General features: G+C 34.8%; 1 protein-coding gene and 1 pseudogene across 1 annotated transcript; both read left to right on the top strand.

The window, feature by feature from the left end:
• Window positions 1,458–8,943, top strand: LOC18597074 (annotated as a pseudogene).
• Window positions 9,889–21,948, top strand: LOC18597073. The gene is given in 16 exon segments (XM_018122872.1): window positions 9,889–10,675; window positions 10,786–10,902; window positions 11,007–11,212; window positions 11,331–11,541; window positions 11,642–11,879; window positions 12,069–12,219; window positions 12,311–12,604; window positions 14,038–14,081; window positions 16,296–17,101; window positions 19,375–19,422; window positions 19,997–20,116; window positions 20,198–20,406; window positions 20,549–20,759; window positions 20,892–21,129; window positions 21,414–21,564; window positions 21,640–21,948. Coding segments are annotated over 16 exon segments (4,140 nt in total).

Below are 21,948 nucleotides of genomic sequence, written 5' to 3'. Positions count from 1 at the left end.
TTGACCCCATTAATAAATTAAATTTAATCTAACAGCTGTCAACTGATTTCATTAACAGGATCAAAGTTCAATGTCCAAAACCTCTATTCCCTTTGTTCAAATGTAACAAGAATATCGACGAGATTGTTCTGTTAACGGGGCACGAACGTAAAATGTTATTAGCAATACTTGTTTATAGTAGTACTTACAATGTTTTAATCAAGAACTTTCCTTAAAAAAAACAAAGAAGACATTGCCAATGCACCGGTAAATGCGCAGCAGGCTGATAAAAGGTTCTGGTCAGGTCAAGGTGTCCAGTATATCCTCAGGCTTAAAGTGACGCAGCAGGCGGAAAGCACCTTCCTGGAACTACTCCAAGTGTAGTTAAACTTTGCCAGCGTTTAACTTATCTCCCTTAAGTTGTAGCCTGATTCAGTGATTTGCCTTCTTTTTCCCTTGAATTTTCCATTTGCTTTTTAGCAAATAATCAACCGCCTGTTGACTTGACTTGTACCCCTAAAGGTCGTGGTCATTGCATAAGTAGGACCATTCAACTGTTTTTTACATTTTGGTCAATTTATTGCATATCTACATGGTTTCCGAGTAAACTCTATAAGAAATTCATCAACGAGTATCATAGATTTGACTCACCAGAAACTTCTTGTTAGAATTTCTATCTCATACTAACATTTAAGGTATACACCTGACGGTTAATCTGCAGTTGAGCCAATATCGCGGTGTTGCAGAGACTGGAGAGACAAGATATGGATCATTCCAGTTCTACACAAACCATTCTTTTGCTTTTGCTTTTGTAACGACTCAAGTTCAATCACTGACCCAATAACTTTTTGAGCCTAAACTTAAGTTTAAGCTTTTGAAGGTTACGTGATTTAAACTCAAAAAATTACTGAGTCAGTGATTGGACTTGAGTCATTCCAGCTTTGTTCTTTTTTATTTGGCATTCATGATCTTGCTCTTGCTGATCCTCCCCACCCACTTTGTTCAGACAATACTAGCAACAATTTATTGAATACTTCATTCCGAAAATCTCAACAATCTCCTTTCGTTACTAACCTTAGGGGCTTCTGTCTCCAAATACAACCATACCTTATGGGAATGGCACTGATAGAGGTTATGGTCAGTACATGTGCCTCGACTATGTTTCATATGAAACCTGCCAAGACTGCATCTCTATTGCATCAAAGGCTATCATGTATCTTTGCCCAAACAGAACGTAAGCAGTCATATGGGAAGAATATTGCCATTTGCGCTACTCAGATATTAATTTTTTTGGCCGATTGAATGTAGCAGACAATTTTTGCAACGATGATACTATTAACATCTCTGATCCTGTGCACTTCCATTCTATGGTAGAGAACAAACTGCGGCATCTTACCAAAGAGGCAGCCTTCATTTCTTCAGGAAATATGTATGCTGCTAGAGGAGAATCATACACAGCAGATGACACCCTGTAGGCTATGGTGCAGTGCACCCGGCACTTATCCCCAGATGACTGTAACAAATGCCTTGAGGCTGCCATTAAAGATGTTTCTTCTGAGTGCTATGCTTCTCGTGGGGCGCGACTACTTAGCCGCAGCTGCTATCTTAGGTATGAGTTATATGCCTTTTATAATGGGGCCAAAGACACCTCTGTTTCCACAAAAAAGGAAGGAGGTATGCAAATTTATTTTAATTTAAGAATTGATTACATGAACCTGTTAATAAATAAATAAAATCCTCTAAAAGTGATACTAGTATTTGCTCCCTCAAATTCAGGCGGAGGAAGGAAAATATGGATGATTGTAGTTCTTACAATTAGATCAGCGGTTTTAGTGATACTGCTACTGGCTTCCACCATTTACTGCTTTGTAAGGAAGGACGGAACTGGGGAAGGTAAGCATAGCAATTAAAAGTTATCCTCTCAAACCCAAGCATTCTTTTTCTCCTCTTTGGAAGCTTTTAGATGCAGACTTTTACTCTTTGTTTTCATGTCCCAGGGAAGGAAAAAATTCTGAGGAATCAAATTCAACTACACAATATCGGCGACCCTGAGAACACAGATTTGCAGAATCAGTGTTTAGATGAGCTAAGGGCTCATGACTCTTATTTTGATTTGGCAATCATAAACCCAGCTACTGATAACTTCTCTGATTCAAAGCTACTGGGACAAGGTGGTTTTGGACCTGTTTACAAGGTAAGAGAAATTTCTATCAAATACTTGACAAATTGTCATTATTGATATCTAAAACAAAAATTAAACTATGTAAGATGCCTCTTCTGCAATTTAAAAGAAAACAAGTTTGTTCATTGTAGGGTGTGCTACCTGATGGAAAGGAAGTAGCAGTCAAGAGGCTTTCAAGCTTCTCTGAGCAGGGCACTCTGGAGTTCACAATGAAGTCCTACTGATTTTGAAACTCCGGCACAAAAACCTTGTCGGGCTTCTGGGTTTCTATGTGGATCCGCAGGAAAAGTTGCTTGTTTATGAATTTATGCCCAACAGCAGCCTTGATGTGGTCCTCTTTGGTCTGTTCTTAACTCCACATTTGCTTTCAGCTCTTTGTTTTGATCCCTTGAATCTAATTAACTCTCACAATGTTTGCCTGAAACTTGTTTTTGCATCAGATTCAAAGAAACGTGCACAACTCAATTGGAGCAGACGTCTTAACATTATTAATGGAATTGCAAGGGGAATTCTTTATCTACATGAGGATTCACGGCCTAGGATCATCCATAGGGACATAAAAGCTAGTAATGTGTTACTGGATTGTGACATGAACTCAAAATCTCAGATTTTGGAATGGCAAGAATCTTTGCAGGGGCAAATAGCGAAGCTAATACAGCTAGAATAGTCGGAACATAGTAAGCCACTCTTCTAATTTCAATTCATTTCCTTTAGTTAGTAAGGCTGTTAAGGTAAATGCTTTACCATGCCATGGATTCCATTGAAGAGAATCCCACCAGGCCAAAGAACATAGCCATATCTGCTCAATACTTGCTTTTCCAAGCTTATAGATACCTTTCTAAATCTAGCTGTGTTTTTGCAATAGTGGATATATGGCTCCGGAGTATGCCATGGAGGCATTATATTCGATTAAGTCTGAAGTTTTCAGCTTTGGGGTACTCTTGCTTGAAATAATTACTGGCAGAAAGAATGGAGGCTTCCATCAATCAGAACGTGTGCCAAGCCTCGTAGCATATGTAACTATTTTTCTAGCTGAGTTACCTGCATTTCTCTTCAACGTATTAGTACTGCTAAAAAAGGTGGTAATAGCATTGGATAATGTTGCAGGCATGGCATCTATGGAATGAAGGGAATCCCTTGGAATTGATGGACCCATTACCCACCGATGGATGCCCAGATGAATTTTTAAGATTCACCATATCCGAATGTTGTGTGTTGAAGAAGATGCATTCAACAGGCCCTCCATGTCATCTGTTGTGGTAATGTTGAAAGGTGAAACTGTGACATTACGCCAACCTCAACAACCTGCCTTCTCTGTGGGAAGATTTGCTGAGCATCATCAGATGCTGGCTCAAAGTTGCTTTGTCAATGGTTTAACGATTTCAAATATTGCACCTAAATAACTGACCAGGGGCTGGTAGTACTGAAGAAGTGGTGTGACTATCTTTGGGAAAAACGCGGGAATTGGGAAGTGGGCCTTTGATCAGCTTATGGCCCCAAGGCAAGTGACCCATCAGCCGGGGCTAATTTTCCTAAAAGGATAGTCCAATTCCAATCTTTTATAGCCACGGTTTTCTAAGTAAAATGGATAATGAGTAGCCTGTAATTAGGGGCCTTGCATTATCCAATTCAATTAAAATAAAATTAAAATACTTATAATGAAGTTTGCATAGAATTTTAGTAGTTATTACTCATCACAGGTTTTTAAAGTACTTATTACTTGACTTTGATTGTAAATAATAATTTTTAATATTAAAATTTAATTTATATAAACTATGTTTTGTTTAAATTTTTTATAATTAATGTAATACTTACTAAAATTCATTAATTATTCGAAATATGATTTTGAACTTTCATTCATTTTTTTGTATGAACTAACTTTAATTAATTTATTTAATTTTCCTAAGTAATATATAGAAATAGATTTTAAATTTATTTTAATAAAGTATTTAACGAATTCAAATATTTAACAAATAGTGTTTTGGGATATTTGAGTGTGGGTTTGGATGACAATTTCAAAATTTAATAGAGTATTTATAAGATATGTGTAGCCTATAAAATAATAAAGTCAGGAAAGGATATTTACAAAATAACATGTACCTTCTTTGTTAACATTCATAGTTCTAAAATGATTAGTTTTAAAGGCGGAAATAACAAATTTCAAAGAAATTAAGATCAATAAAAAAATGAATTAAACAAAGTCAAATTTAGATTAATTTACAAAAAAGTATCATATGCAAGTAATAATCCAAAACTTTGATTGAATAATGTAATAAAAGTATAAAAGTTTATTTGAATTTTTTTAAATAATGTAAGAATTTTTTTAGTTGTTATGCCATGTTTATAATATACCTAAAGGAACATTCAATGCCAGTGGCAGTCACTGGCCTAGTTTCTACATCAGAAACCAAGGCAACAATTGATTGCCTAAGCAATGACCATGGTGCAAGTAGTAAATACTATATTTTTGTTAGTATCCTTGCTTTACACGTAACCTATCAATATGAATATCAATGGTCCCCGGCGTCATACTCATGCTTTAAATTGTTTTTACATGACTTAAACCTGGCAAAGTAGCCTCTTCTTCTGCTGTCCAAGCTCAAGGCAAAGCATTCATAATCATAGTGATGGTAACCTTGGGAAATTCAAGATCAAAGTTGAATGCAAAAAGGGTATTGGCTAATGGAAGATTTGGTTGGGTAGAATAATATCAAAGCAGTGAGGACATAGTGTGTTTGGTCAATTCCTGTCTATATCAAAAGTCCCTGACGCTTATCCATTAGTAATTTGTATTTTGCGTATACTAATTCAGTTTGACTATTCATTTATGTCGAATTCGGGGCTTACTCAAGAAAACCATAGAACCAGTAACTACGTTTAAGCCCCGTTCATAGCCATACAATGACATGGAATCTCTCTTTATCCATGCCTTAGTGTCAAAGTTGCCCTGTCATTTTATTCTTCCGTTCAGGCAATTGATAAGCTTTCCTTCTCTTGTAAACTAACGCAGTTGCTAGGAAAATAACCAGTTACTTGTTATTATCATCGTAACCATTGGATGTGGTGACTCAAAAAATTTAAATTCAAACTATTAATAACGATGAACTTAAATATTGACAATACGTTTATATATGATATGAGATCGAGTATTACAATCATTTTATTGATTATATGTTTTCTCGATATTTAAAAAAATAGACTATTTTAATTGAAATTAGAGGGAATAGTTATTAACTCCCTCGGACATGCTTGAAAAGTCTTATAATGAAACGATTAATTCCTACCATTCCATTAAGCATTTTATTATCACTGACCTCTGAGTCAATCTTTACGAATGACGTTTAACAAAAATTATAGGGGTAATTGTGAGTTCGAGTCAGAGTTTGCCAAAAATACTGAAGTCTTCGTGAATTTCCAGCTTCACAGGGGAAGTTTCCTTGTGATGTTCATGAGTTTAACCATGCCTAAAATTTGTGACCACAAGTCGTTTTAGAAGAGGAAATGCCCCGAAGAAACAGTTAAATGACCTTTCTAATTAAGTCCACTTCCATATTTGCAGTTCTTAAGCTAAAAAGTAGTAATGCAAAACATACTCCAAAGAAAAAGAAAAAGAAAAGTGGGCAATTATGCACTTTCAGCTATGCTTTTGCTGATCTTGAGGCTGTTCATGCTCTTTAACGAAGTCTCCCCAAATCTTCTCTTCCCTTTTTGCTCAGACAACACAAACTACACAAGTAACAGCACATTTGAAAACAACCTTGAGCGGGTTCTTGAGGCATTACCTTCCAATACTTCAGATACCGGCTTCTACAGCACCTCTATTGGAGATGGTGCTGATCAAGTCTACGGTCGAGCACTTTGCAGAGGAGATGTCAACACTTCGTTATGTCGAAGTTGCATAGAGAATGCTAGCCAAGATATAATGAACCTGTGCAAAACTGAGGAATCAATTGTCTGGTACGATCTCTGTCAGGTTCAGTACTCATTCCAGAACAGTTCCTTGATGGTTTATACCGGAAAGTATCCTGAATCAAACAAGCAGGAGACAAATATATCACATCCTGATCATTTCAATGATGTGTTGACGTTTTTAATGAACAACATCTCGACGGAGGCAGCATCCCTTTCCAAGATCATGTTTGGATTTGGAGAAATAAAGTTTAATAAGAAGGAAACAATATATGGTCTCGTTCAGTGCAGTAGGGACATTTCTGGTAGTAATTGTCAAACTTGCTTAGATTCAGCCCTTGGAGATCTTAAAGCCTGCTGCTATTCTCGTACAGGTGGAACTGTTCTGAGCAGGAACTGTAACGTGAGGTTTCAAATGTACCACTTTTATAATGCCTCAAATTCTCCATTAATATACCCGAGATCTGCAGGTACAAACATGAAAATCAATTTTCTTTCTTCTTTGAAACATTGAATCTTTGATTAATTACATTTAAGTTGGATAGGATCAGGTTTTCTTTTATCTTATTCTCTTCCACTTCCATCTGTTACAACACTTGGTGTTTCAGGACTATTTCAATTTTGCTCTCCACCACCTTCAGCTCATCTTTTTACTTATTTGCAGCACTTTCTCTTTCCCTATCACAAGAACCCTTCTACAACACCCTTTATTTTCTGTGTCCATTCTTGAATAGCTCCTCTGTGCTTTCTACTTGTTGGCATACAGCTCACAAACTCAAAAATTAATCACTTCAATCAGACAATGGAAAAATGAAAAAGAAAATAATGAAAAGTCAGTACCACGTTTTACAACAATATTCAAATTTTCGACCTAAAAGAATGCTTCAATCATTATTTTTCAATCATTCCAAACTGAGTGCTAAAATTGGATTTTGACCAAATTGTTTGCACTGAAAACAGGGGATAAATGGAGCAGTGGGATCCTTGTGGCAGTAATATGTGCAACAGCATTGGTTCTTGCGCTTCTGATTGGTTCTAGTGTTGTCTATTACCGGTGGAAGAAAAGGACACAAAAAGGTAAAATGCTGCAGAAATGGCCAACCATCTTATCTTGATAATATATATTATCTTATCTTAATTATGGATGTTTTTAGGTATGTTTTGTTACAGCAGGTGTTTGTTGTCACTATACGGTTGGATAGCAGAACCTTTTTGGGTTCTGCCCTATTATCACTTGAATGATCTTTTCTTGGCTATGCCAAGGTCCTGTATCATTTTACATGATGCTAATAAAACTTGACCTTTTGATAGAGCAAAATATATTATTTTCAGTAAAATGAAAAAAAGAATGAGATATGAAAGAAGACTTTATTTCTTTTGCAGATGAGGAAATAAGCCAGAAAGCATTGTTATATGAATTGGCAAGCCCAAGAGGAGTAACCATTACACAAGAAGGCGAGTTGGTAACATCTCAAGAATTTCCCTTCCTTGATTTACCCACTATAAGGGCAGCTACAGATGATTTCTCTGATTCCAACAGGCTTGGACAAGGTGGCTTCGGCACAGTTTACAAGGTATCCAAGAGTTATGACATCCTTTTTCTGCAGAGTTTATTATGACTTAAGTTTTGTTTATGTGCCTGGATTGATGTCTCGTGTCTGAATTTATAAATTAAATTCAACTGTTCAAGGGTGTGCTAGCAGATGGGAAGGAAGTGGCAGTTAAAAGGCTGTCGAGGAGGTCATGGCAAGGTTTGGAAGAGTTGAAGAATGAAGTCATACTAATTTCAAAACTTCAACATAAAAACCTTGTCAGGCTATTGGGTTGTGGAATTGAAGGTGAGGAAAAGCTGCTCATATACGAGTTTATGCCAAACAAAAGCCTTGATTTCTTCATCTTTGGTATGTACCCTTTATTCTTCCACAGTGGACTAGAACGTCTCATGTGAATCTTTTGGTTTATCAAATTATCTTCAATATATATATTTTTTTAAGATCCGGAGAAACGTCCACAACTTGATTGGAAGACATGCAGTGAAATTATAAGTGGAATTGCTAGGGGACTTCTTTATCTTCACGAGGACTCCCGACTTAAAATCATTCATAGAGATCTAAAACCCAGCAATGTATTGCTGGACCAAGACATGGTTGCCAAGATATCAGATTTCGGCATGGCAAGGATTTTTTGTGAAAATCAGAATTCAGCTAACACTAAAAGAGTTGTGGGAACATAGTGAGTTTGCATTTTCTTAAATCTTTATTCTTGACCCTTACTTGATAAATACTGAAAGAGAAAAAAATGGCTGGTATTTATACATGAAACAGTGGATACATGGCTCCAGAATATGCAATGGAGGGATTATTCTCTGTGAAATCAGACGTTTTTAGCTTCGGCGTGATAATACTAGAGATTCTGTGCGGGAAAAAAAACAGTGGCTTTTACCTAACGGAACATGCCCAAACACTTCTTGCATATGTGAGTTTACCTGTTTGTCAAAATTAAAGTATCCCTCCATCAGTTCAATACTGTATTGTGTCTAAAAATTATTTGTGTGAATTCATTGGCAGGCCTGGGGACTATGGAAAGAAGGGAAAGAACTGGAAATAGTAGACCCTTGTTTGCTGGAATCATGCTCAACACCAGAAATCAATAGGTGCATTCATGTCGGGCTTTTATGCGTGCAGGAAGATCCAGCAGACAGACCCACCATATCTGATATTGTGGTTGTGTTAGGAAGTGATACGCATACAATTGCTCTTCCTGAACCAAGGAGACCTGCATTTTCCGTTGGCAGAGTGGTTGCAGTTGATCAGTCTTCAACGAGAGATCCATCAGTAAATCAGATGACAATATCTGATATCTCAGCCCGTTGAATGTATTGACCCCAGTAACAAATGAAAGTTAATCTAACAGCTGTCGACTGATTTCATTGATAAGACGGAAGTTCAATGTTCAAAATCTCTATTCCCTTTGTTCAAATGTAACAAGAATATCGATGAGATTGATCTGTTAATGGGGCACGAACGTAAAATGTTATTATGCCAAACTGTTTACATGCACTGGGATAATTTTCTGTTTCTTTTTGGATAATCTATGAGACCTACAATTGTTTGCTTCCAGCTAAATAAGGTAAAAAAAACTATCAAATCACCTTAATTACGAGAAAATGCCTTAATTAAAGAAGATTAACGATTACATCTTTCAACACATTAATGCATGACATTTATTATCTGAGTTTCAGTAAATTTTGTCTCACATGTATGCAAGACATAATTAATAGTAGCAGTACTACTTGAAACCGGTAAATGGGCAGCAGGCTGATAGAGGGTTCTGGTCAGGTCAAGGTATCCAGTACATCGTCGGGCTTAAAGTGGTGAAAGGGCGGAAAGCACCTTCCAGGAACTAACACAAAGTGTAGCAAACTTGACCAGCATTCAATTTATCTGCCTTAACTTGTAGCATGATTTAGTGATTCTGCCTTCTTTTTTTCTTGAATTTTCCATTTGCTTATTAGCAAATAATCAACTGCGTGTTGGCTTCACTTGTACCCCAAAATGTCGCAGTCATTGTTTAAGTGTGTCCATTGGTTTTTTTTTCCACATTCTTGTCAATTTATTGCATTTCCTCATAGTTTCCCAGTATATTATTAAGAAATTCATCTACGGGTGCACTTGATTTGACTTTCACTTGACAGTTCTTGCTCACCAGAAACTGCTTGTCAGGATTTCTATCTCATAGCAATATTTAAGGTATACACCTGAAGGTTAAGCTGCAGTTGAGCCAATATTGCGGTGTTGCAGAAACTGGTGAGACAAGATATGGGTCATTCTAGTTCTACAAAAACCATTCGTTTGCTTTTGCTTTTGCTTTGTTCTTTTCTATTTGGTCTTCATGATCTTGCTCTTGCTGATCCTCCCTACGCACATTGTTCAAACAACACTAGCAATAATTTGTTGAATAGTTCATTTCAAAATAATCTCAACAATCTCCTTTCTTTACTACACTCACAGGCTTCTATCTCCAAATACAACAACACCTCTTATGGGAATGGCACGGATAGAGTTTATGGTCAGTACATGTGCCTCGACTATGTTCCATATGACACCTGCCAAGCCTGCATCTCTGCTGCATCGCAGGCTATCGTGAATCTTTGTCGAAACAGAACGGAAGCAGTCGTATGGGAGGAATATTGCCAATTGCGCTACTCAGATATTAATTTTTTTGGCCGATTGAATGTAGCAGACAATTTTTTCCAAGATAATGTTATTAACATCTCTGATCCTGTACACTTCCAATCTATTGTAGAGAACAAGCTGCGAGATCTTACCAAAAGGGCAGCTTTCAATTCTTCAGCAAATATGTATGCTGCTGGAGGAGAACCATATACAGGAGATGACACCTTGTATGCTATGGTGCAGTGCACCCGAGACTTATCCCCAGATAACTGTAGCAAATGCCTTGAGGCTGCCATTAAAGATGTTTCTTCTGAGTGCTATGCTTCCCGTGGAGCGCGACTTCTTAGCCGCAGCTGCTATCTTAGGTATGAGTTATATGCCTTTTATGAAGGCGCCAAAGACTCCTCTGTTTCCACAAAAAAGGAAGGAGGTAAGCAAATTTATTTCAATTTAAGAATTGGTTACATGAATCTCTTCATAAATAAATAAAAAAATAAAATCCTCTGAAAGTGATACTAGTATTTGCTCCCTCAAATTCAGGCGGTGGAAGGAAAATATGGATGATTGTAGTTCTTACAATTGGATCAGCGGTTTTAGTGATACTTCTACTGGCTTCCACCATATATTGTGTTGCAAGGAAGAAAGGAACTGGAAAAGGTAAGCATCGCAATCAAAAGTTATCCTCTCAAATCCAAGCATTCCTTTTCTCCTCTTCCGAAGCTTTTAGATGCAAACTTTTACTCTTTGTTTTCATATCCCAGGGAAGGAAAAAATTCTGAGGAATCAAATGCAAATACACAATATTGGCGACCCTGAGAACACAGATTTGCAGAACCAGTACTTCGAAGGTTTAGATGAGCTAAGGGCTCATGACTCTTATTTTGATTTGGCAACCATAAACTCAGCTACTGATAAGTTCTCTGATTCAAAGCTGCTGGGACAAGGTGGTTTTGGACCTGTTTACAAGGTAAGAGAAATTTCTATCAAATACTTAACAAATTTCATTATTGACATCTTAATCAAAAATTAAACCTTGCAATGTGCCTCTTCTGAAATTTAAATGAAAACAAGTTTGTTCACTTTAGGGTGTACTGCCTGATGGAAAGGAAGTAGCTGTCAAGAGGCTTTCAAGCTTCTCTGAGCAGGGCACTCTGGAGTTCACAAATGAAGTCCTACTGATTTTGAAACTTCAGCACAAAAACCTTGTCCGGCTTCTGGGTTTCTGTGTGGATCAGCAGGAAAAGTTGCTTGTTTATGAATTTATGCCCAACAGCAGCCTTGATGTGGTCCTCTTTGGTCTGTTCTTAACTCCACATTTGCTTTCAGCTCTTTGTTTTGATCCCTTGAATCTAATTAACATCTCAGAGTGTTTGCCTAAAACTTGTTTTTGCATCAGATTCAAAGAAACGTGCACAACTCAATTGGAGCAGACGTCTTAACATTATTAATGGAATTGCAAGGGGAATTCTTTATCTACACGAGTATTCACGACTTAGGATCATCCATAGGGACATAAAAGCTAGTAATGTGTTACTGGATTGTGACATGAACCCAAAAATCTCAGATTTTGGAATGGCAAGAATCTTTGCAGGGGCAGATAGCGAAGCTAATACAGCTAGAATAGTCGGAACATAGTAAGCGGCTCTTGTAATTTCAATTCATTTCCTTAAGTCAGCAAGATTGTCAAGATAAATGCTTTACCATGCCATGGATTCCAGTGAAGAGCATACCACTCTGCCAAATCACATAGCCATATCTGCTCAATACTTATTTTTCCAAGCTTATTGATACTGTTTCTAAATCTAGCTGTGTTTGTGCCGTAGTGGATATATGGCTCCAGAGTATGCCATGGAGGGATTATATTCGATTAAGTCTGACGTTTTCAGCTTTGGGGTACTCTTGCTTGAGATAATTACTGGCAGAAGGAATGCAGGCTTTCATCAATCAAAACGCGTCCCAAGCCTAGTAGCATATGTAACTATTTTTCTAGCTAAATTACTTGCATTTCTCTTCAATGTATTAGCACTGCAAAAAAAGTTTGTAACAACATTGGATATTGATGCAGGCATGGCATCTATGGAATGAAGGGAATGCATTGGAATTGATGGACCCATTATTAACCGATGGATGCCCAGATGAATTCTTAAGATTCATCCATATCGGACTTTTGTGTGTCGAAGAAGATGCATTCAACAGGCCTTCCATGCCATCTGTTGTGGTAATGTTGAAAGGTGAAACTGTGACATTAAGCCAACCGCAACAACCTGCCTTCTCTGTGCGAAGATTGGGTGAGCATCATCAGACGCAGGCCCAAAGTTGCTCTGTCAATGGTTTAACGATTTCAAATATTGAACCTAGATGATTGACCGTTGGAAGTCCAAGGATGCCTTGCTTTGACAGAAATTTCATATTTTCTTTGGATTTTTAGATTTCTGACTATTCTGAAAATTTAAAACAAGTAAAATAATATCTGATAAAATTGGCTAAGCTATGAGTTTTATTTATGTGGTTTAAATCTAAGTGCGGGATTGCATTGATTTTTATGTGTATGCTATTTACTTGTCTCGGGTCAACGGCCTATTTATGTGTACGCTAGTTACATTGAGAGAAGTATTGAACATCACTGAAATGGTATTTTTGTACTTTTTTTTACTTATTCTTTTACATGCTTTGAGCTAATCAAATATCTTAATTGCATAATACTTAAATTTTTTTTTGAATTATTCAAAAAAATTTAAATAAATCTTTATTCTATATATTGATGTGACATATTAATATTTTATAGTAAATAATGACTTGTTATACTAATGTAGCATAATTATAAGATCATGTGATGTTTTTTACTCTCAACTTTAATGCCATTTCAATATTATATGGACATAAAAATAACAAGTAACATTTTGATTAATAACAATTAATCAATCGTCGGTAACAAGAGCTTATTTGATTTGAAATAAAATGTAAAAATTTGATTAAATATAATAAAAAATAAATATTTATTTAAATTTTATAAAATAATTTATTTTTTAAAAAATATTATACCTTTCCTAATAGTATTCCACTTTTATTCTATTTCACAAATCAAATTATAAAATAACGATTGGTTACAGTCACACCGTGAAGCTTACGACTATTGGTTGCTTTCAAAACTTGAACTTTTTCTTGGGTGTGGAAAATTTCGCTTGCCCCAAAAAAACTGTCACTGACTTGTGTAGTTTCATGGAAAGGTACACTACTTTAACTTGCATCCATTGGATCTGTGTGGAGCGATTTTAGATTGCTGATGTGAAATACTCATCCACTTGGATGGATTAATTTTGTAAGAAGTTTGACAGAAATCTTAATATTATTTTTCAAAAAAAAAAGAAGAAGGAAATTTCACTTTAGAAATTCCCCAGCACTTTCGATTTTAAAGTCACACCCTGAAGCTTTCGATTCTTTGTTGCCTTCATATCTTGAATCTCTAGAATCTGGAAAATTTTGCCTTACCAAAATTAATCAATTAACAAAAAGAAAGAAAAATTCAAATGCATTTTCTCGAAATGTTAGAAATAATATTGAGAGATATTTAAGTGACTAGTGTGGTTTCCTGGAAAGGGACTGCATTTATCTTTCTTTAGTTTGTCAGTCAATGGTAGGTCCGGTCACCGAAATACAACCACATTCACCGAAATGCAACAATGTTCATTGGTTGATTTTTTGAAGATATCTGAAAAATTTTATGCTAAATCTGATGAAGGATGATAGCATATATTGGGTAGAACCTCAAGATCCCTGAAATTTTCTCTATAATTTGTTTTTCAGGCATGCCCTCACTCTTGCTTTCATAATAAAAGGTTTGTTTGTTTGTTTTTTTTTTCTTTTTAAATGCTCTTAAATTAATGTATTATTTCATTGAACACATCTTTAAAAAAATTTATTCAACAATTGACTGTTTTGTCGGTGAATTCCGACGAGATTGTAATATTAAACGATTTCTTTTTGTACTTCAGGTCACGAGAGAAAATGGCAACGGAATCTTCTAGAATCCTGTTTCTCATCTGCTTCTTTCCATGGCTCACATACCTTGTTACTCTTACGTTTGCCGTTGACCGTTTCTTCTCGTTTAGCTGCGTACAAGACACAGGGAACTACACAGCTAACAGTGCCTACGAACGCGATCTCAATGGCCTCTTCAACGAAATCTCCTCTATTACAAAACCGAACTATGGGTTTTTTTACAGTCAGTACTTCGGCGAAGTCGACGCCCTTGCACTTTGCAGAGGAGATATTAAGCTAGATGATTGCACTCGTTGTCTCAATGAAACTCTTTCTCAGATCAAGCAAAATTGTCCTCAAAACAAAGAGGCTATTGGATGGTCTGGGCATTGTATGATACACTACTCAAGCAGAAACATCTCTGGAAGATTGGAAAATTCTCCTGTAAGTTGTCGATGTAAAACGGAGTATCTATTGAAAACTGATGAGCTTCAGTTCTTTGAAGTACACGGAAAGTTGTTGAATGACCTGAGTAGTCGAGCAGCAGCAGGGGGTAGTCTTCTCAAGTATGCAGCAGGTAACTCATCGCTGAATGTCAGTCAATCGTTGTTCGCTCTTGTGCAGTGCACTCCTGATTTGACAGAGGGAGAGTGCAATGCTTGTCTAACAACGGCAATGGCAGAGATGAGGGATTGCTGCATTGAGACGACAGAAGGCATGGCTTTTAGACCCAGGTGTTACTTAAGGTTTGAGACATATCCCTTTTTTGATGCTGCAGTTGCTGTTCCGAACCCACAACCACCGCCGGATGAGCGGTCACCAAAAGGTGGAGTATCGACGTATTTTTACGCCTTTTTAATTCTGGGTCAGGAATTCTGGTTGAAAAGGAGAGACTACAGATGATAAAAATTTATGGTGACATTTATATCATGCCTAATTATAATTTGAGAAACAGAAAGAGTAATTATTTTCTTTAAGTTTGATATTATATATTTAATCATTTTTCTGTTTTTTTAACTTTAAATAATGTCTGTGTGTATCTTTCATTGTTTCAAATTAATATCTCGCTTGAAAAGTCAAAAGAAAATTTTTTTACTTTCTCTTATTACCTCTTAATTATAACTATTAACACTTCTTTTCTTTTTGTCAAGCTAAAGGTAGTTTGGGAAAAAAATATTATAATCAATTAAAATATAAATTCAACTTAAAATTTTGTAAATTTTATGCAAAATCAAAATCAAATATTAATTATATATATATATGAGACGGAAAGAGTACTTAAAGATAATAGTAACTCACATTGGATTTTCATATGTTTAAAGTATTGGCTTTTATTTATGAATATATGCAAAGACTAATTAATTAGCCCAGCTTCAATTTTAAGGCACTCTATCTTTTCCTTTTTTTTTTTAATTTTGTCAATATCTTTCAAAGATTTTTTTTTTTTGTGTTTCTATTGTACTATATACAATAGGTCCTTGCACTTCTTAATTTTTATTAATGTGGGTGACAAATATTATAGGCCCTTATAATTCAGAAGAAAAGAAACAAAAAAAATCAAACTGGCACTACAACAAATTTAACCTACGACAGCACATTTTTAAACTGTGCTACTAAAAATATTTTTAATAGCACTTTTTTATGTTTTTTAAAACATAAAAAATAATAAAACTATTGTATTAAAAAAAATGTGCTATTGTATTAAAGATTTTCATTTTTAGCTTTCATATGTTTTGTTTTTCATATGCATAAATTTCAAACAACACCAAAAATAATAAAACTATTATAACACTTAAACAAAAAATTAAATAACCACTTTCAATAACTCAAGCCCAAACCATTATTTAATGAATAAATCCAATATCTATTGGGTTGTAACTAATCCACTACTTTAAATGGGTTCAAGCTCCACTGGGCTTCAAAGGTCTCCTCCAATTAAGTCAATTAACTCATCTTTAAAAAAATTAATGTATTATTTCATTTAACTCATCTTTAAAAAAATTATTCAACAACTGACTGGATGGTAGGTGAATTCCGACGAGATACTACGATATATTCTTTTTGTACTGCAGGTCACGAGACAAAATGGCAACGGAATCTTCAAGAAAACTGTTTCTGATATTCTTCTTTCCAGGGCTCACATCCCTTGTTACTCTTACCATTGCCTTTGATCCTTACTTCGAGTCTAGATGCGCAAATAATACAGGAAATTACACAGCTAATAGTGCCTACGAACGCGACCTCAGTAGCCTCTTCACCGAAATCTCCTCTACTACAAAATTGAATTCTGGGTTTTTTCACAGTAAATTTGGCGAAGTCAACGCCATTGCACTTTGTAGGGGAGATGTTAAGCTAAATGTTTGCACTAGTTGTCTCAATGACACTATTTCTGAGATGAAGCAGCGTTGTCCTCGCTACAAAGAGGCCATTGGATGGTCTGAGTTTTGCATGTTACGCTACTCAAGCAGAGACATCTCTGAAAGATTGGAACTTTCTCCTGAAGCTTGTATATACGATTTAAATGATGTGATTGGTGATCGTGATGCGTACATTCAAGAAGTGGTAATGTTGGTGGATAATCTGCGTAGTAGAGCAGCAGCAGGGGGTACTCTTCTCAAGTATGCAGCAGATAACTCATCGCACGGTGCTTATCAAATGTTGTACGCTCTTGTGCAGTGCACACCTGATTTGTCTAAGCAAGACTGCAATGATTGTCTAGAAGGGGCAACGAGAAAGATTCGAGGTTGCTGCACTGGGAAGAACGGTTGCCGGGTTCTCCTACCCAGCTGTAACTTAAGGTTTGAGTCTTACCCCTTTTCTGATGCAGCACCTGCTATTCCGCCTCCGCAATCACCCTCGGATAATCAGTCAACAGAAGGTAGAGTATCAAAGTAATTTTTCAATTCGGATCAGGATTTCTAGTTAATAAGCACATATTATAGAATATAAAAATTTTATTGTGACATTTATTATGCCTAGTTATAATTAATACTCTTATTATCTTTATAATTGTATGTCCACTTTTCAAATAACATAAAGTTTTAGAGATGAAATCAAGTATTTTGATTTTTACTTCACAAATTTTACTCTTTAAGGTCACATAAAAGTTAAAAGGTCCTACCTGAAATTAGTGTTCCAATGAAACTATAACTAATGTTTAACAGATGATTGGTCAACAAAAAGTGGAGTATATATCAAGGAATTCCATTTCTAGGTTAGGATTCTAGTTAATAAGGACAAATTACATAATATGAAAATTGGGATAAATTTTATTTACATTTCTTGTTATTTCAATTTTTTCATGTAACATTTTGTGATTTTTTTTTTCTTAATTAGCATCTCGTGGATATATTTTTTTCTCAATTAATATCTTGTGACAATCTCTATTCTCACAAGAGTTTAGGTGTTAATCTTGACAGTAAAATTATCAAAATGCCTTCAATCAAAGTTAGCTCATTTGTTCACATTTTAAAGTATTATTATGTAATTGTATTGAAAAATTAATAACCTAACTCCTCATGGGAATAGATGTTATCCACAAGCTACTAATCAAGAAAAAAAATATCTATAGGGTTTTAATTAAAAAAATACCACAGGGTCCCATGTGCTAATTGTGACATTTTTTAGTGAATCTCCACCTCTTAAATTGCTCAAAGTTTTAAGAATGAAGTAGTTATTTCTTTATTTTACAAAATTTACTTTTAAAGTGACATAAAAAATTTTTATTTAATTTGAAATGGAAGAAATAATTATTTTCTAAGCATGAGAAAATTAATCATTTTTGTATTTATTACTCCTTTCCGGGTAAAATACAAAACCCCTTCAATGGTACACTTCGGCTCATCTTGTTTCAAATTACATTGTTAGTCCTTTTGACCATTCATTACCATTAATCAACAGTTATGTTAGAAATATGAAAAGTCAAAATTATTCTCAAATAATTAAAAAAATAAAAAATATCATAATCTAATTTAATTAAATAATAAAAATATTTTTTATTCAATATTTATCAACTTAAAAAATAAAAAGAAAGTTGTTTTAATTTTGATATATCTGTTTTAATACTCAATTTTAACTTTCATAAGAACTTTACCAAATTTTACTTAATTAAGAAAGTTTACTTAAATCTTGCCTTTTTTTTTGTTTATCTTGCCATTTTATCTTTTAATGTTCAAGTGTTTACTTTATTTATCAAAATTATGTTTGAATGACTAAATTATCTGTAGAAGAATACTAACATATTAAAACTCCAAAACTTTTATGTAAATATATCTTTTTAATTTTAGAGAAGAGAAAAAGTAAACTTTTTTTTAAATGGGAAAAATATATAACCAATTATATTATAATGATAATAATTAATGTTTATAAAGTTTATGCAATATGGGGCATAATCTTACATTTTGAAATTGAAAAATGAAAAACAAAAGTACAATGTTTAAATCGAAAAACTAATGGTAACTAGGACTAAAGCTTTAATGGGAGTAGACTTAGACTTTTTTTTTTTTTGCTCAACCAATCAAAGATTTCATTGATAATGAAAAGAATTACAAAAAGTAATAACTGCTACTCAAGAAGAGCAGTGACGCTGTCGGTTAAATAGACTAAAACAAGATGACTCTTGTCAAAAAGGACCCCACATCATGAAACAAAAAATAAGTAGAGCAAACTGAGATAGAAAAAATTATCAAAGATGAAAGGATGCCCCTATCCTCTATATTGTGACAGCATCAAAGAAAAAACAAACACACCATAAACTAAAAGAAGCAAATTATGTGAAGAAAACATATCTGAAAAAAAAATAGAACAACTTTCTTTCGCATGTAGTCATTCAATCATAATTGAAAATGCAATTATTATTTAGTTAAATTAAATTATAATATTGTTTTTATAATTTTTTTAAGTCGATGAATGTTGAATAAAAATATATTGTTATTATTTTTTAGTTAAATTAAATTATAATATTGTTTTTATTTTTAATTATGTAAAAATAATTATAACTTTTCATATTTGTAGATAACTGTTGACTAACTATAATGAATAATCAAGCTTTAAGCTTTAATAATTAATGGTTGCTGCATTGGGGAGAGGGGATGCCGGGTTCTTTGCTGTAACTTACGGTTTGAGTCATGCTTCTCCCTTTTTATGTTACAGCTGCTGTTTCGCCTCTACAATCACCCCCGGGTGATCGGTCAACAAAAGGTAGAGTATCAAACTATTTTTAGTTTTTACGTTTTTATTTTTCAATTCGGGTCAGGAATTCTACTTAATACGTACATATTACAGAATATAAAAATTTATTATGACATTTATATAAATTATATTATACTTAATTATAATTAATACTTCTTTCATTTTATATTTTCATTTACTTTATAAATGACACAATTTTAGAGATAAAATGATGTGTTTGGTTTTCTATTTTATAATTTTTACTTTATAAATCAATGTTTTAATAACGCTGCAACTGATGTTTCGTGGTTGTGAACTAATTATTGAAAATGTAGGATCGTCAGTTGTGTTTGTTTTGTAATTAATGAAAAGAAAAACATTATATATAATCCCCAAGCACTTCGCAATTCGCATACCAGAAGCGCACATTCAATATCGCTATGGTCTTGTAATCAAGATTCTTATGGGGGTGCATATGATTGATGGTGGGGTGGATGCATACATTTGTCTGTGCAAAGAGCATTTTCGCCTATTAGCAAAAGCCCAGTCCCTATATTGATGAGAATAACAATGAGCTGATTTAAGAATATGTTCCCTTAATCAGAAGAAAAAACACAAAAGAAATCAACTTGGATTCCGCTTGGTGCAAGTTTATCAGCGACTCTTGGGCTAGCATTATTTTCTGCCTGCGGTTTCTTCATCTGGAGAAGGAGAAACATTCAGGGTATGCACGGGATTAATCTTGGCTTAGCGTTATAAATTTGTGTTATATTGTCATGTTAATCACATTTTGGTTTTATTAAAGAGGATAAAGAAAATAGTCAAGAAGTTCAATTACTGGACTTGGTACGGGGAAGTATTCCCAATGAGCACTCAAGCGAAAATTTTAGTGGAGAAAATGTGTCGAGATCTCAAGAGTTTCCTTCGATTCAATTGGATATGTTACATGCTGCGACAAATCACTTCTGTGATGAAAATAAGCTCGGGGAAGGTGGATTTGGCCCTGTGTGCAAGGTAATTATAGTTAGGAATTTTTATGAGTTAATGCATGATTAGAGACTGATATGAGTGAACAAAGTATGTTAATATTTCAAAGTCCTGAGGCATTTTGCAGTTGACATGGGATATTTTACATAACTTAAATCAATTTTTCTAGGGTACACTAGCAGATGGTAAAGAAATTGCAGTTAAAAGGCTCTCAAGAACTTCCGGTCAAGGGCTGCTTGAGTTCAAGAATGAAGTCATGTTAATTGCCAGATTACAGCATAGAAATCTCGTAAGGCTCTTAGGATGTTGCTTAGAGAAAAACGAAAAGTTGCTGGTATATGAATTCATGCCCAACAGAAGCCTTGATGTTTTCCTGTTTGGTTTGATCCTTCAACCTTGAACTTTTTACCTAACAATACTGCTTTGTAAATGAAGGGTGAAAAACTTAACTGGTCATTGGCTTTTGCATCACGCCCCCCTCCTTCCTTTTTTTATTTTTGGCCTGTTATTAGATTCAAGCATGGCTGTGAAACTGTCTTGGCAAAAACGATTCAACATTATTAAAGGAATCGCTCGAGGTATCATGTATCTACATGAGGACTCTCAACTTAGAATTATCCACAGAGATCTTAAAGCAAGTAATGTTTTACTTGATCATAAGATGAATCCCAAAATTTCAGACTTTGGTTTGGCAAGAATTTTTGGTGGAGATCAAAACCAAGCAAATACAAATAGAGTAGTTGGAACATAGTAAGTCTACATATTCTTCTCAACTGATTCCCTCTTAAGCTTATGGGGTTATATACCTTTTGTAGTTTGACATTTTTTTATTATTCTTTTTTGACATATCATCCCTCTTGATTACAACCAAGCCACAAACAATTCATCATTGAGGCATCTGATTAATATTGATTCATAGTAGCACAATGTTGGATGTTCATATCTAATATTGATTCTCTGTTTCTAAAATTTTCTATGGATCATCTAACTCTATCGTTTATCTTTTCTTCATTGCTTCTTATGAACTGAAACAGTGGATACATGGCACCCGAATATGCTATGGAAGGACTTTTTTCTATCAAATCTGATGTTTTCAGTTTTGGAGTTCTTTTGCTGGAGATCATAAGTGGGAAAAGGAATAATGGTTTTCATCTGTAAGAGTGTGGTGAAAGCCTCTTGACTTTTGTACGTTTTTATCCTTTCTTTCTCTTCAAAGATTAGATAAATCTCCGCCATGCTAATTTTAAGTAACAATTGTAGGCATGGAAACTATGGTCTAAAGGTATAGGAATGGAGCTAATAGATCGGCACTTGGTGCAGTCATGTGTTGCCGCTGAGGTGCTTAAATGCATCCATATTGGGCTATTATGCGTGCAAGAAGACCCGGCAGACAGACCGAGCATGTCATCTGTGGTTGTCATGTTGGGGAGCGAGATCATACCAATTCCTCGACCAACAGAACCTGCATTTTCTATTGGACGTGTTGTTGCAAAACCAACTGAACCCACTTCAAATGATAGAATCTGTTCTGTTAATGAGGTTACAATTTCAAATTTGTCACCTCGGTGA

This window comes from Theobroma cacao, chromosome 6, assembly GCF_000208745.1.
Source record: "Theobroma cacao cultivar B97-61/B2 chromosome 6, Criollo_cocoa_genome_V2, whole genome shotgun sequence".
Taxonomy (NCBI): domain Eukaryota; kingdom Viridiplantae; phylum Streptophyta; class Magnoliopsida; order Malvales; family Malvaceae; genus Theobroma; species Theobroma cacao.
This window is presented reverse-complemented; position numbering and strand designations above follow the sequence as displayed.